Here is a 15,057-nt window from a genome sequence, read left to right as displayed (position 1 = left end):
TTGCAATGTCTCTTTCCTTTATTGGTATTTTGGAATTGGGAGGGTTACAATGGACTCTCATGACTATACAAGCAGTAAAAAGCAGCCAGCTATGCTTTACACCATGGTTTCACACAAAGCAGATAAATATCAGAAAGCCTAGTTTTCTATTTAAAAATTCCTAAGGGTATATGGCAGAAGAATGCTGGAAAAATCAGTGTGGAGGAATACGCATAGATGTGTTTCTTACATCAAAAAAGTCCCAAGAATCACAAAATCTGCAGAAGCTTGGTTAATCAAATACTGCAGAACTGATTTAATCAGTATAAAATTGAAAGAGCTTTAGATTTGTAATAAAAATCCAAATTTGGGGAAGGGCAAACTTTAAAACAGCAGCCGAGTAGGGAAGAAGGGTGGGGCACAGAGGGATGGTGGGTGGACAGGCAGCTGGGATGTGGGGATGAGTAACTGACCACTGTCAAACCAGTGTAAGCTTCTTGGTTTCTCATGGAAAACATTTTATACACCTCAATCCATCCGTGTCCACAAACGTCTGTTCCATTTTTGTCTTGTCTCGGTGGTGGTGTTACAACACAATATTGCATTACTTCAGTTCCTGCCCCATGTGGAAAAATTAAATGATTTCAAACACTTTCTTCAGCTCCACGATAAGCTGCCAGTCACTCTTCTGCATTTCATCTCGGAACCAGTCTTTGAGGGCATCGATGGACTGCCGGCTGATCTGCAATGCCCGAGGCACAGACAAGGTGAACAGAATGAACAAACAGGGCCGCAGAAAGCTTAAGCGGAAGAAAGGGGACCCAAGTCCTCACCACCTCTGAGAGGCGTGGATCCACTGTCCTGGCACGGTTGGTGCTGCTCTGCCTGAAGCATGAACCGTTCTCACCCAGGACCAAGCCCTACCACAGACAGGACCTAGGGAAGGCCCCGGGTCAACAGGGCCAGACGAGCTACTGATAGAGGTAACCTACGCAAAGCAGCTCAGTTTCTCTCGCTGGATGCTTGCTACTGCAGTGAAACACTTACCTTACTGACTAGCATGTCCGTAGCTTCAAAATGTCTCCCAAACATCTTGGGAGACTCACCAGGAATTGGTTCTATTTTGACACAAACTTCTTGTCCTTTTTTTGCAACATCCACTTGTTTGTGGTTTACTTCAATACTTGTTACTATTCCGATGTCAACAAACTGTAAAATGAGACAAGCGCAATGTCTGTACAGGATTCCTGCCCAGCAGAGACACACCTGAACTACTAACTCAGCCCTACAGCCTCCTCTACAGCCGTGAGGTGTGGGCCGCGTTCATCAGAGTGTCTCCGTAGCAGGATGGCCTGCACCCACAGCCACCCCATCCTGCACAGACGACTGAGAGGACACATGAGACCTTGGTGCTCTGTGGACCCGCTCTCATTTTCCAGTCCTACTCTGCGCTCTCGCAGGACAGCTGCCCCTTAAGAACGGAAATGAGGTTCTCAATTAGCAGTGAGCTCAGAGCAATCAGAAAGGAAGTCAGGGCCCCGTGGTGCAGATTAAAAAATGACAAGTTGTCATGAGTGATGCAATCCTGGAACTTGGAGATAAGGGGTCCTGGCTGCTTTGTGGAGAAAGAGGAACAAGAGTCAACAGAGAGCTCAGTTTGGTAGACAAGCCAAAGCCGCACAGGAGGTAACTGCTAAGGGTAATGTCCTAGCTCAGCCCACCCAGTGAAATAGAAGACACCAAGTGCCATTTTCCTCTTAAGGATCCAGGGCTGCACAGGGGAAAGCACTAGAGAAGTATGGAGCAGCCTGTTACCTCCGGAAAGGGAGGGGACCTGCGGCGAGGGTTCCCAACAGCCAGATTGGGTAAACGGTCCAGAAGACAGAGCATAATGCTACATATGCGGGATGCCTCAGTAGGGAGGCGGGAAGACACTCTGTAGCCACTTGGGTGCTGACTCCTACGGACTGCAGGTAGGTACTGGAGTCACAGCGATGGAGGTGCTTGGCTGAGAAATAATACTCCCAAGTACTGGGGAAAGTTTGTCTCAGCATTTTCCATAGGGAGTTCAGGGTCAGCACCAACGCCAGTGAGGTGGCTGTAATTCTAACCTGCATCTAGTGAAGACGACCAATCCAAATGGAGGGATAAGCTGCAGAGCAGCTGGACTACACCTGAAAAGCACAGGGGGGCTGTTGGAAACGCGCTGGGACAGTGAGCCGGGCCAGCAGAGAGGACAGCTTCAGGAGGAAGCACTGCGTGCGGGTGACGACTGCAGCTGGAAGGCTCACGTTCTACTGATTTTCCTTAGGAATGTGGACACTGGAAGGCGGGCCCTGACAGCAGGTGCTAGGAATGAACCCCTTTAACCAGTAATGTGCCAATACTGAGGTACAAACGACACACAGTGGAAAGCACCACTTGTGGTAACATTTCTGTTTCAACCATGTTTTTTGGTGTCCCATCTCGCCCCCTCCCAAAACTCTTTAAAGACAATGGGAACTTACGTTCTTGCTGGGGACACACATGGGTGTCCCTTGTTTCACCTGACCTGCTTCCACAGTCACCCCTATCACTATTGGATCTCGAGAATTGAAAACATACTGGGGGAGAATTTTCATCTTGCAGGGAAATACTGCTATGTGCCTGAAAGGAAAGTAAAAAATTTTAAGTTTACAAAATCAAAACATTTTAAAAAAGAACACAAGTGACCACGCGGCTTCCTGCGCTGGGTGGAACAGCTCTGCTCTGAGGCCGGGTGAGAAGAGGAGGCAGCCAGGGCTGTGCTGTGTGAGCTTGGCCCGGCCTGGCCGCTCCTCCTCCTTCCCTCCTTCCTCCTCAGCCTCCCCTGCTGCTTCCCAAGTCTTCACTTTCTTCTCCAGGTCTCAGCCAGGAGGGAGTGCAGCACAGGGGCGTCCTGTGCCTGGACCAAAAGGCAAGGCCTGGCTCAGGGAGACTTTTAAATTGCAGCCACACCCCAAGGTACCTGTGGGACAGGTCTCAATGGGTGCCACAGGAAGTCTCATCGGGGACCACCGGGCACCCATCCATAGCTGCCTCTTCTCTGCGTTCCTAAATTGTTGAGCCAAACAGCTCCTGCAAGGCCAGTTCCCCTGCTCTGCTTCTCAAGCACATGCTCAAAAAGCCTTAAAGGGTCCTAGCAAGTGTCCTAACAAGTGTGAGTCTACTCTTCACAGCTTTCAGGGTCTCCAGTGAGCGTATTCCAACTTCATGCTCCATATTTATGTCAGCAGTACTGTAAAAGTGCATCTGAAACTGAGCCATGGCTGCACGCACTGCTGTGCTCTGCAGCCCCTAACTGCTCTTTCCAGGCCTGCACAAGCTTCCTGAGAACTCACCACCCATGGTTCACAGAACCCCCACCCTGGCTACCAATGGCTCCTCACAACTCAAAGTGAACTCAATCCTTCCCACAACCCACCAGATCTGTCCGCTGCATGGGTCCTGTTAATCCTGAGCCCCTTGTCTACCACAGTCCCTGACAGTTTCCTCTGCTTCAGCTGCCAGGGCAGCCTCGCACACTGCTCTGCTGAAACAAGGCCTGCGTTGTTCACGCAGTCTTCTTATACTGCGACACCAATGACAGCCTTAGACTATTTTCCCCCATCCCATTGCCAGCTGCAGCCACTTTCCTCCACTTCTTTTTTTTTTTTTTTGGTTGGTTGGTTTTTCTCCGGTACCGGGAACCGAACTCACGACCTTGCGCTTGCCAGGCAGGCGCTGTGCCACTGAGCTAAATCCCCAGCCCCAGCCCTTTCTGTTCTATCTCTCCCCAGCCCCCGTCCTCCTCCACTTCTGAATCTACAAGTTTCCTCTCCCAGGGAGAGCAAGCCAGAGCCCCAGGAGAATGAGCCTGGCCCAGGGGCCCACTGTCTGCTCCTCCAGCCCCTACAGTAGGGACACAAGCACTTACAGTGTCTGTGGAACATACTTTTCTCCCACAGATTCCATCCCTTCCCTTTTCTCCTAATTTTCACACTAATTTTATTCATTCCATGCAATCCCAGATAAGAAATTCTAGCCAGATAAAGCCCCCCACATTTAGTCATTACTAAGCCACTACTGAGACCTTGGCCTGCTAAATTGTGTATTAGTAAGCTGAAAGGCTACAGGGTACTTGCCCACACTACAGAAAGCAACATCCCTGGGGCAGGGATTGGGGTCAGGACAACCACTTCAGGATGTACCAGAAGGTGCCGCACTTTTCCCTACACCCTTTTCTAGTATTTGGTAATTCCCAACTTCACTACCAAAGATCCAAAATAAAAGCAACTTACTTAAATTCTTCTTGTTTCTGTTTCTTGTAGTCTTGTCTATATTTTGTAAAGGCATCAAACAAGTGATATATAATTTCGGCACTAAAAATTCTAACTCCTAAACTATCTGCCATTTCTTGTGCATCCCGTTCAATTCTCACATCAAAGGCCAAAATGACTGCGTATCTGAAAGGTGAGAACACATCAGAGATCAGCCAGTGGCAAAGGACGTTCAGAGGGGCTATCTGGAAAGCACAGGCCGGGCAGGAGCTCACTTACTGAGGGTCGTGTTCCAGCATCACAGAAGCCTTCATGACATCCTTCTTATGCACGGGGCCGATGTTGATTCCGGCGTACTGTAAAAAGTGATTGCGGGTTTGCGTGTATCGGGTAACAAAACAGCACCACAGACCATGGCTACCACTGAGTGTGGGGCTGAGTGCAGTTACTTACGGGCACTTCTGAAGTTTTCAAAAATTCAAGTAGAGCTTCTAAAGAGCCCAGTGTGGAAGCCTGGACATAGACACCTTTTTCTTCCAGTTTGATAGCATTTAGTGTCTGCTTCAACTCATGGATCAGTTCATCCTTAAAGTAGGATTTACAAGCGTATCAGCACATCTCTTATTCTCGGTAGTTGAGAATTAAACTTTTTCTCTTAAGTACTTTAAGGGTTAGAGAGAAAAGTATAACCTGTGCCAGCAAGAGAGGAGGGGACCGGACAGCCATGTTTTAGGCGTCCCCCACTACACTTTTCATTTACTTCTGGCAATCCTAGGGGCTGAGTTCAGGGCCTTCTCCCTGAACCACCTCCCCAGTTTTTAAAATCTGAGTCAGGGTCTTGCTAAGTCGCTCAGGTCAGGCTCAAACTTTGGATCCTCCTGCCTCAGGTGTGCACCACTAGGCCTGACACCTTTGTTTTAGGCTAACTTTGAAAAATGTTTAACCTCTGCTCCAATATGGTTGATGGGTGGGCAGAATGAAGTATTACATAAAAATAACCTAAAATTTATTTTTATTTTTTAACCTAAAATTTACAAGTAAACATAAATCTTACAGCACTACAACTGCTTCACTGTTTCAAATCAGTGTAAAAATACACTGATTAATAATCTAAGCAGCTCTTGATTTCTGACCAAAAATAAGCATCACTACACTGTGGCCAGGGACCCCAGCCCTGCGGTGCTTCCCTGAGGGCTGCTAGGAGAGTAAAGGTGGTCCAGCACCAAAGAGGAGGCACAGGTGACCGTAATTTTTCTCTCCCTTTGTGAGACCACGCTGGATAGTGGCCAGCTGATCTGAAAAATGACAAGCTGGCACATACGACGGGGTTGTGTACGCATAACCATCCCATTGCGTGGCTGGTGTCATCGGATGGGATGACATGTAACCTGATGGGACAGGAATGCATGCTCCACCGGTTGTTGAAGCCAGCAGGAATGTGTTAAAAATGACCATATGTGGTACGATTCTCTTTAGCTCTGTGTACTACAGTGTCTAAAATGAAACATGAATAAACACTTTCTAGCTTTTGACTGCATTATACATGCCAATTCCTACAACTGTACAGACTCAGTAAATTCAAAGGAAAACTCACTAAGAGGCAGCAGGTGACAGGCTTTACTCACAAAGACTAAGGTGCTCATGTAGTCACCACTCCGAGCCTGTGCCCGCCTGAAACAGAAAATTCTCCTGGCTCTGGAGAAAAAATGAACAGTTAACTTACTTTAAGAACAGGAATTTCATCCTCTTTATAAGCCACCAGGAGAGGTAAACCAGCCAGTGTTTTCTCCAGGTCTTTTCCAAGAATCTTTACTCCCTGCGCTGCTTCCACTTCTTTATGCTTTTCGTACTGGTTCTACACAAACAAGATGTTTTCCAGTGTTTACTTGAAAAGTGATAGCACAGAGAGGTGATGAAATAACACTGTCATGCCCTTGGGGTAGAAAAGTTTTCTTTAGGCCCAACAACTATCACAAAATAAAAGACTGATGGATTCAATATTAAGTATTGCCACCTCACAAAATACAACAGAAAAAGTAGACAAGTCATAGAGTAAAAAAAGGTACTGAAACTTAAATTAACAACAGACTAGTACAGTACATCTCCAATTTACAAACATTCAAGCTGTGAACTTCCACAGCTACAAACAGACCTGGCATTACACACACGCACAGATGTGAACAAATCGCAGAAGTAGCTCAGGTGTCTGATGCACACTCAAGCTGTGCTGCTGTGTGCTCCCCGCACGGTGAGGCACTGCACAGCACTGCGGTGCTCAGGCAGAGCCCAGGGTGTCCAGAAGCAAGAGGAAAAGCAGTGGCAGTGCAGAGGGGACTGCTAAGAAGTACAAAGCCGTAACTATGGACACAAAAGTGAAAATAAAAGACTGGACTGAGGGGGAAAGATGGTAGACGCCACTCATTCTTATGAATCGTTCAACCATTGGCACAGTTTTCAAGAACAAGAGGATCATAAAACACATCATGTCTGCTATGCCAGTGAAGTCAACAAAATATCCAAAAAGCGTGGTACAGTGATGGAGGAGACAGAGAAACCTCACAGTGCATGGATGCAGGATCAGCATCAGCACTGAGTCCCACTCAGCTTAATGGTTATTCAAGAAAAAGCTAAAAGCTGGGCATGGTGCTGCACATCTGTAATCCTAGGACTCAGGAGGCTGAGGCAGGAGGATCACGGTCCTGAGTTCAAGGCCAGCCTCAGCTACATAGTGAGTTCAAGGCCGCCTGAACTGCAAAGTGAGACCCTGTCTCAAAAGGAAAAAAAGCCAAAAGCCTGTTTAAAGACTTTTAATAAAGAACAGGGTGAACAGGGTGTATCTTCTACCTAAGTCTAGCACGCTGTCAGACTGAAACACAAATCTGACCCAGCATGTTCCCCTGGAATGGAACTCATTCTTAAGTAGAGAACTTACTGTACCATAAATATATAAACAACTCATATAAATCTGTTTTAAAAAGTAAAACAATGAGGGAGAAAAGTGAGTTTTACAAAAGAGGATATAATAAACATAAATGCCCATTGTAGCTAAATACAAACAATGAGCTACAGACCCACGAGAAAGGCAAAAAAATTAAAAATCTTGTGGGATTAAAGTTCTGGTCAAAGATGTTTACTTTTACTTCTATGTGCTGCAAATGCACTAATACAAACTTTAGAATTTTAGAAACCAGATCTAGTGAAGACATGAAATGAGTAAAACTAAAACACTAACTGGGAGCGTGGCCTGCTCCGCTCGCTGCCGTGCATGGTGGCCTCATCTGGTGAGGTGTGTCCACCCAGCGCCCACTCAGCAATGCCCTCTGTGCGCCAGAGACTGGCACGAGCACCTCAAGGTGGAAGGAGGGTGTGCAAGGACAATGTGCACAGCCTCAGTCCTGCCGCCAATAAATGGGGCAGGCAACACTTCCTGCCAAAAGACCACGTAAATAAACTGTGCTGTATTCTCACAATGGAATAGAAACCTAGAAATTACTTTTCAAGTGAAAAGCCAGGTAAATGCTTTCTGAGAGATACATATTCAGTTACTGAAACTATAGTCAAGGATATTCCTATCAATAATGCAAACTGGGCTAACCTGGAGCAGAAGAAGTTTCTGGATGCAATCAGCAAGGTTCTGATAGTTGACATGGTTACTTCCTCAACTTCTAAGACCTTTTCTTCTATGCCTTATGCACTTTGCAGTATAAATGTCTTCTTTCAGCATAAGGCAATGGTAATAAAAAACTAGGCAGCTGGGTAGAGCACAGTGTAGGGAACGAGTGACACCGTGGCGCTTACCTTCACTCGCAATTCCTTCATAGGAGGAGGTAACAGCAGGCCGCGGATCTGAGTGACAATGGGCCCTTCTACTCCAGGAACAATGATCGTGTCTCCTTCCTTCAGACGACCATTGATCAATATGACATCTATAGTGGTGCCCATTCCCGGCAGAGCTTTAACCTAACAGACATTATTGCAAAGAGATTACAATGTACAACGTATCGTGATCATTACATCTCTGTGTTGCGTAGCACACGTCCTCCACCAAAGGCACACATCAGGAAGGGGACGGTTACCTCCATCACTTGGGCTCGCAGTTCTTCACAGTGTGCAAGTCTCTTGCTCAACATGGTCTGAGTTAACTCAACAAGAAGGCAGATCAAGCTTCCCATGCCATCACCAGTATGTGCAGAGGTAGGTACCAAGGACACAAAAGTGCGAGGATCTTTGTTCTCATAAAACAAAGCAGCATTCAAACCCTGGAAGTAAAGTCATTTCAACGTAGCAAGATATAAAAGGAGGTAGAAGGAAAAGCAAGACATGACTAAAGATGAGCAAATGGCTCATTCTTCTCAAACTCCTCACAGCAACTCTAGAGGGCTGAGCAGAGTCCAGTGGCAGCATGCTACCTAGCAAGCCCCGGGTTTGATCCTCAGCACCAAACAAAATATTGTAGAAGTGATCTTGTAAGCACTTAATACAGAAAATGAAGTGATTTCTATGTGGGCAATTTGTTCCACGCTACTATGCACTGGGTTAGAAATTTAAGTTCTTGGTAGATGATTGAAGTGTACACATGTAAAAGGGGAGAGCTAAAGTAATGCCTTTTGGGTAATTTTGGTGGGAGGATCTTTATTTAAGACAGGATCTTGCAATGTACATCAGGCTGGTCTTGAACTCACTACATAGCCCAGGCTGGGCCTCAAACAATCTTCTGCCTCAGCCTCCCACGTGCTGGGATTCCAGGCCTGCACCACATGTCTGACCCTTTAGTTGTTTTTGCTACTTCACAGGAATGGTTGCATGGTGAGAGTGCAACTATTATACCTGATGTCCTGGAGGAGCAACTGCTCCTGAGGGTGGTAGGGCAGGATGCCGAGAGGGACTCACCCATGAAGAGAGGTCAGACTGTATCTTAGCTCATTCTGGTGGGTATTACAGCAAAGTCTTAATGTCCAAATTATGTTAGAAGCAAAACAATCCCTGTATAAATATCTTTTAGTTTGTTTTTGGAAGAACCATGTTTTGCAAAATGACCTTGGTTAAAGCCAGCTCTTAGAGCTACGAAGATGTGGTCCTGAACTCAGTCCCTGGAGTGAAAGGGTCAGAGCACACAGGGCAGGGTTCTCTACTCGGACCCCCAGGTCTGGAAGGTGGTTTCAGATCATAATCACTGTTCTGTACGTGCATTCTGGGTAAAGTACAAGGTTCACACTCTACGGCACAACAGCTGAGCTATAAGCGCTGTCCCCAGGTGACACTGTATTGTACAATAAAAAGAACAACTAGTCAATTAGCCACCTTAAAAGTATCTTTTTCTTCTAAGTGCTGGAAAAGATGCACCGTGGACCTGGAGTTGTCACATCCTCTCTGGGCAGCACACACCAGGACCTGCCATCAGGCTGGCGGCCAAGGGGTGCCAAGAGGCACACAAAGCAGACAGTGCTGACACCTACATTCTGGTATCCTCTGCTGCACTGCGGAAATACGTGAGCAAGTCAATGAGAACACACTTCCTCACTGATATTTTATTAGCAGCCACCTGATAACTCCACTTGGCGTGCTCGGTGGCATTATTCTCTTTAACTGAGCATTAATGCAATGCACTGTTTTAACTGTAATGCTGCTACCACCAATACTTCTATCTAGAGGCCTGCTGCCACCTTTGTCTACAGTGAAATTTCCGTTCCCAAGAAAGTCAGGATTGTAATCTTTTCAAACAGAGTAAAATGCTGTAGTGTATTCCTGGGTTATCAAAAATACTCCCATTGCTTTGGGATTTTGAATTAGTGAACATGCACGATGCGTGGACCAGCACGATACACACCATATGATCTCAACCACACAAAATGACATACATCCATGTTGTGTATGCACACAAGGATGAAAAGGACACGGCCACCTAAGCTGCTATGACTGTGAATGCCTTTGCTCTTTCCTTCCTGTGCTTTTCCCTTTCCTGTGCATATGAACTTTTAAAAAGTTGTTCTTCTCCCTCCCCATCAAAGGAAACTCGTTTCTTTCTAAGTGAAATTATTATTTAAGATATTCAGACTGTACAGGGAAATCTGTGAAGTACTTGCTTTCTCAGATTAAGAAGGAAGCCAGACGCAGTGGTGCAGGGCCTGTATTCCCAACTAGGAGGCAGAGGAAGGGGTCAGTCCAGGAATGCAGGGCCAGCCTGGACAATATAGCAAGACCCCGTGTCAAGAAAAAGAAAGAAAGAAAGAAAGAGAGAGAAAGAGAAAGAAAAGGAGGGAAGGAGGGAAGGAAGGAAGGAAGGAAGGAAGGAAGGAAGGGAAAGAAAGAAAGAAAGAAAAAGAAAGAAAGAAAGAAAGAAAGAAAGAAAGAAAGAAAGAAAGAAAGAAAGAAAGAAAGACCCACAAAAATTAAAATTAAAAAAAAAACAATAAAGAAGAGTAAAAATAGAACAGAATCAAGACTAATAAAAGTGCTGACTTCATTATAAGCACGAGGAAGTATTCTGAGGGAGGCCCTTCACAAAGAAGAGAACATTTTCTTACCTGCTGTGCAAATTCTACAATAATGGCCTTTGCTCGCTCCTCAAATTCATCTCTTGTATTCTTTTTCTGCCTCTTTAAAGTAGCAGCTACATCACAGTCAGGACTCTTTTTCCAATCATATAACCTATCAATCTGGAAAAGGTTTTTCATAAGAATCATTTCCAAAATCTCTGAACATCCAAGAATTTAAGGTCAATGGCCATAGAAAATTCCTAATACATAGTTCACATATACAGAAGAGTACAAATTACTCAGATATTGTATCCTATCAAAAGCTCCAACTACACTGTAAAACTGCATTCTTAAATGTCAGCCTCTGGGGATCCATAAGAGGTTGCCGTTTGTCTGCAGAACCTGAAATCCTAAAATTATCCAATGCCCCTTAACCTCTGTTGTCTACATTCCAAAACAGTTTTGTAAAGCAGTGGACAGGAACAAGGATTAATTGCACTAAGTACCAACACTAGGAAAAGTACTTATCAAAAAAACTAGAAAACAAAAAACAAAATTATTTCCTGTTTTGGAACAGCTCATTTTAATTGTTTTAATGCTCTAATTTGGATCAAACCTGTTCAATTAATCACAGAATCTACCTCCCTCACTTTTCAACAATAATAAATGAGAAATGTTTGAGGTGGTAAAATATACTAATCACTCTAATTTGACTATAAATTGTACATATGTACTGAAACCCACGAACTTGGGCCAGATATGTACAAGCGCCTGCCTGGCAAGCAGAAGATCCTGAGTTTGATTCCTCGTACCAAAAAAAAAAAAAAAAAAAAAAAAAGAAACCCATGAACTAAAGCCCATAAAAATGAACAACTATGTATCAGTAAAAACAACACTGTTTTTCTTAAAAATTAGGAAAGAACAGGGAACTTGTAGCCCCCCACCCCAAGCCAAGACCTTAACAAAAGAAAATTACTTAACAGCCAACAAACTCAAACCAAAACATTACACACTCCAGGGGTGACATTGTAAAGACGTAAATTAATCTGAATGCTGATACTAGGAAGAAAAATGAATAAGAAACATGCTGAAACGACAAAGATGATGAAATTAGCATATGCTGTTCTTAAAGTAAAGGAAAAACCTAAAAAAGCAAGAAAGGAAAAACTTGAAATTTGTAGAGATATAATGAAAAATTCATGGATGAGCTTAACAAATTATATCTGCAAATATACAAATTTTATTGACAATACACAAAGGAATACAAAGCATAACAGGATTTAAAAGTAAGACTATTAAGTTAAAACTTTACATTGTAAACCAGGGTAGGGCAATCAATAATAAAATACAAAGAAATAACTAATAGTAATGGCAATAAATTGAAGTACTCAAAAATATGCCATTAACCACCCAAAAAGGGCAGGAAAATAAAAAAAGAAACACCTGAAATAACTAAAAAAAATGATAAGATGGTATAATTAAATCTAACTACTATATGCTGATAATATATACAATAAATGTAAATGGTTTAGACAGGGGTTACCGCCCCCAAACCAAAAAAGATCAAATATATGGTGTCTATAAGATATGCATTTTAAATATAAAGAGGGGATAAAGGGATGAAGGGATAAAGAAACTTTTGTATTTTACACACACACATACATAGTATTACACACACATTCTCTCTCTCTGAAATGTTGTCATTTGCAGGAAAATGCATGGATCTGGAGATCAGCATGTTGAACAAAATAAGCCAGACTCAGAAAAATAGCATGTTCTCCCTAACATATGGAATCTAGAAAAATAACACTGAAATAGAAGGGAGACTATTAAGTAAGAGGAAGAGGGTAAGGGTGGAGGGGAGTAAGGTCGGAAAATGGGAGGGAAGGATTGATCAAAATACTGTAATCACACTGGAACCCCCAGGTTCATCCACAGATGATATGCAATTTTCAGTCAAAATCTAGAAATCTACTTCTCACCTCATACACAAAAATTAATTCAAAACAAACCATCAATCTCAATGTAAAAGCCATGTTAAGGAAATTTTAACCAACTTGGGTTAGGAAAGATTACTTTTATAGAACATAAGAAACAGAAATTTTAGAAAAGAATTGGGTTTTGCTAAAATGAGAAATTTCTTCTCTTTAAAACAGACCATTAAATAAAATGAAAACCTAAGTGCTAGACTACAAGAATATAACTCCAATGCACGTGCCTGACAAAGACACTGACACACACGCACAGCTCTCCCATCTCGGCAGTAAGACTAATCCCATCCAGCACAGAGCAAAAGCTTTGGAACAGACTCTTCTGGGGGTGTGGCCATCACTAACTGTCATGGAAACATAAATTCACACCAGTGATTTAGCACCACACACCTATCAGAATGCTAAACACTGCGCAAGTGTTGGAGGATGTGCAAAACAAACTGTTACATAAACTGATGAAAGTGGTATAATCTCTAAAATAAGTTTGCATTTGTCATAAAGTTGAACTTTATGATGGGTTACCATATGATGGGACAATTTTTTTCCTAATTTACTCAAAGGAAACAAAATTAATGACTTCTCAAAGACTTGTATTGCTATGCCCTGGCCACTTTATTAATAAATTACCTGAAACCAGAATAGTCAAAATGTCCTAGAACAGGGGCTGGGGATTTAGCTCAGCAGCACAGCGCCTGCCTGGCAAGCGTAAGGTCGTGAGTTCAATTCCCGATACCGGGAGGGGGGGGGGGAATGTCCTAAAACAAGTGAATAGATAAAGTGTGCTGGCACTGTCCTGATGATGGAAAACACTTGGCAATGAAAAGGAACAAGTTATGCTACATGCAGCGATACGAATAAAGCTACACTAACATGAGTAACAAAAAGCAGACCTAAAAGATCACACACCACGTGGCTCTCTTAGCGGAAGTGTAAAGCAGGCAAAACTAGTCTAGAGTAAAAGGAAGAAGAGCAGTGTTCGCCTGGGGCTGGAGAGGAAGCCGAGTGACTATGCAGGAGCAGGAGGGAATGTTCTGGGTGACGTTCTGAACAGTTACGTATACGTCAGCAATACACATTAATCTGCACTTCTCATGCAGTGCGTTCTCCTTCATTAACGATACTGCACGCCCGGGGCGGGTGCATCCTAAAAAGTGAGTGTTCTGTGCTTCTGGCCATCATGACACAGGCAGCTCTGCTCCTCACCGTGCGTCCTGCCGTGAAGCTCTGCCACACCACAACCCAGATCACACAGCGAGAGCGCAGGGACAGAAACCGCTGAAATGAAGTCCAAGTACACTGTTCCTCCTGAGAAGCTGACTGTCTCATGCACTTTGTCACCACAATGAAAAGCTGACTATCACAGAAAGAAGTGTTTGAGAAAAATCTGATGTGGGTAAAATAAAAGGTATAAAAAGGGAACAGAAGATGATAGGGGAACAAAGTTAGGTTCATACTGTAAAGTGCTTGGAATTCCATACAAGAGGCTTGGATTGGAGCAACATACTTTTACTGGCATACTGTGATGCAACAAAACCAGAATTTTTCTAGAATATTAAGGTACATCATCTTTATCACCTAAAACTGAACTGCACTCAGCATCCACCATAAACGTGTGCCCCCACCCTCTGCCCCACCACACTGTCCACATGGCCATCTCTGTGCGGAATCAACCATCCTCCTTTCATGCTCTCTTCTGTCCTCTCAGTTTAACTCCAAGTTCTGCCAAACTGCTTCTACAGATACTTCTAAAATCCACGCCACTCACTGTCGAAACACTAAAGTGCAATAAACCTAGAGTTTAAGACCTGACTTGTTGACTGCAGGTCAGGAGACAGACACCTCACTGTAACACAAAGTGAGCGTTTGGATGAGCTGAGCAGAGCCAGTTAACTTAATATGCAGGAAAGCACTGAGAAAAGAAAAATCAAAAACAAAACCTAGGGCCGGGGATATAGTTCAGTGGCACAAATGCCTGCCTGTTAAACACAAGGTCCTGAGTTCGATTCCCAGTACCAAAGAAAAGAAGAAACAAAACCTACTTAATTTTAAAATCAAACTAATTAAGGAGCTTTTTTGACTATTTTTTGAGGAAGACTTACCTTATTGAGTGCAACAATGAAGGGACATTTTTTAGATTTGAGAAGGTTGATAGATTCAATTGTCTGGGGCTCCAAACCATGCATAATATCAACAACTAAAATGGCAATATCACAAAGAGAGCTTCCTCTGTTTCTAAGGTTACTGTTGGAAAGAGGGGGAAATGTATAAAAAAAAAAATCTTAAATCATTGTTTTTAATTTTAATTTCTAAAATCTAAATGAAAGAACAAGTAAG

The 15,057-nt window shown here is 43.6% G+C and overlaps 1 protein-coding gene across 1 annotated transcript in view; it reads right to left on the bottom strand.

The window, feature by feature from the left end:
* Positions 1 to 15,057, bottom strand: part of Eif5b (eukaryotic translation initiation factor 5B) — a 54,406-nt gene continuing 39,349 nt past the window's right edge. Inside the window, exons 14-24 of the mRNA XM_005400747.2 lie at positions 14,823 to 14,964; positions 10,781 to 10,912; positions 8,333 to 8,515; positions 8,055 to 8,216; positions 5,980 to 6,111; positions 4,710 to 4,841; positions 4,536 to 4,612; positions 4,278 to 4,442; positions 2,487 to 2,625; positions 1,027 to 1,188; positions 1 to 721 (exon numbers count right to left, since the gene is read on the bottom strand). Of these exons, the coding sequence (XP_005400804.1) occupies positions 614 to 721; positions 1,027 to 1,188; positions 2,487 to 2,625; positions 4,278 to 4,442; positions 4,536 to 4,612; positions 4,710 to 4,841; positions 5,980 to 6,111; positions 8,055 to 8,216; positions 8,333 to 8,515; positions 10,781 to 10,912; positions 14,823 to 14,964 (1,534 nt within the window). The 3' untranslated portion in view covers positions 1 to 613. The remainder of the gene's footprint in view (positions 722 to 1,026; positions 1,189 to 2,486; positions 2,626 to 4,277; positions 4,443 to 4,535; positions 4,613 to 4,709; positions 4,842 to 5,979; positions 6,112 to 8,054; positions 8,217 to 8,332; positions 8,516 to 10,780; positions 10,913 to 14,822; positions 14,965 to 15,057) is intronic.

The sequence above is a fragment of the Chinchilla lanigera genome, unplaced genomic scaffold, assembly GCF_000276665.1.
Source record: "Chinchilla lanigera isolate Chin_1 unplaced genomic scaffold, ChiLan1.0 scaffold00069, whole genome shotgun sequence".
In the NCBI taxonomy this organism is placed as follows: domain Eukaryota; kingdom Metazoa; phylum Chordata; class Mammalia; order Rodentia; family Chinchillidae; genus Chinchilla; species Chinchilla lanigera.
Note: the sequence above shows the minus strand (reverse complement) of the source record. Positions and strands in the feature narration are given on the sequence as shown.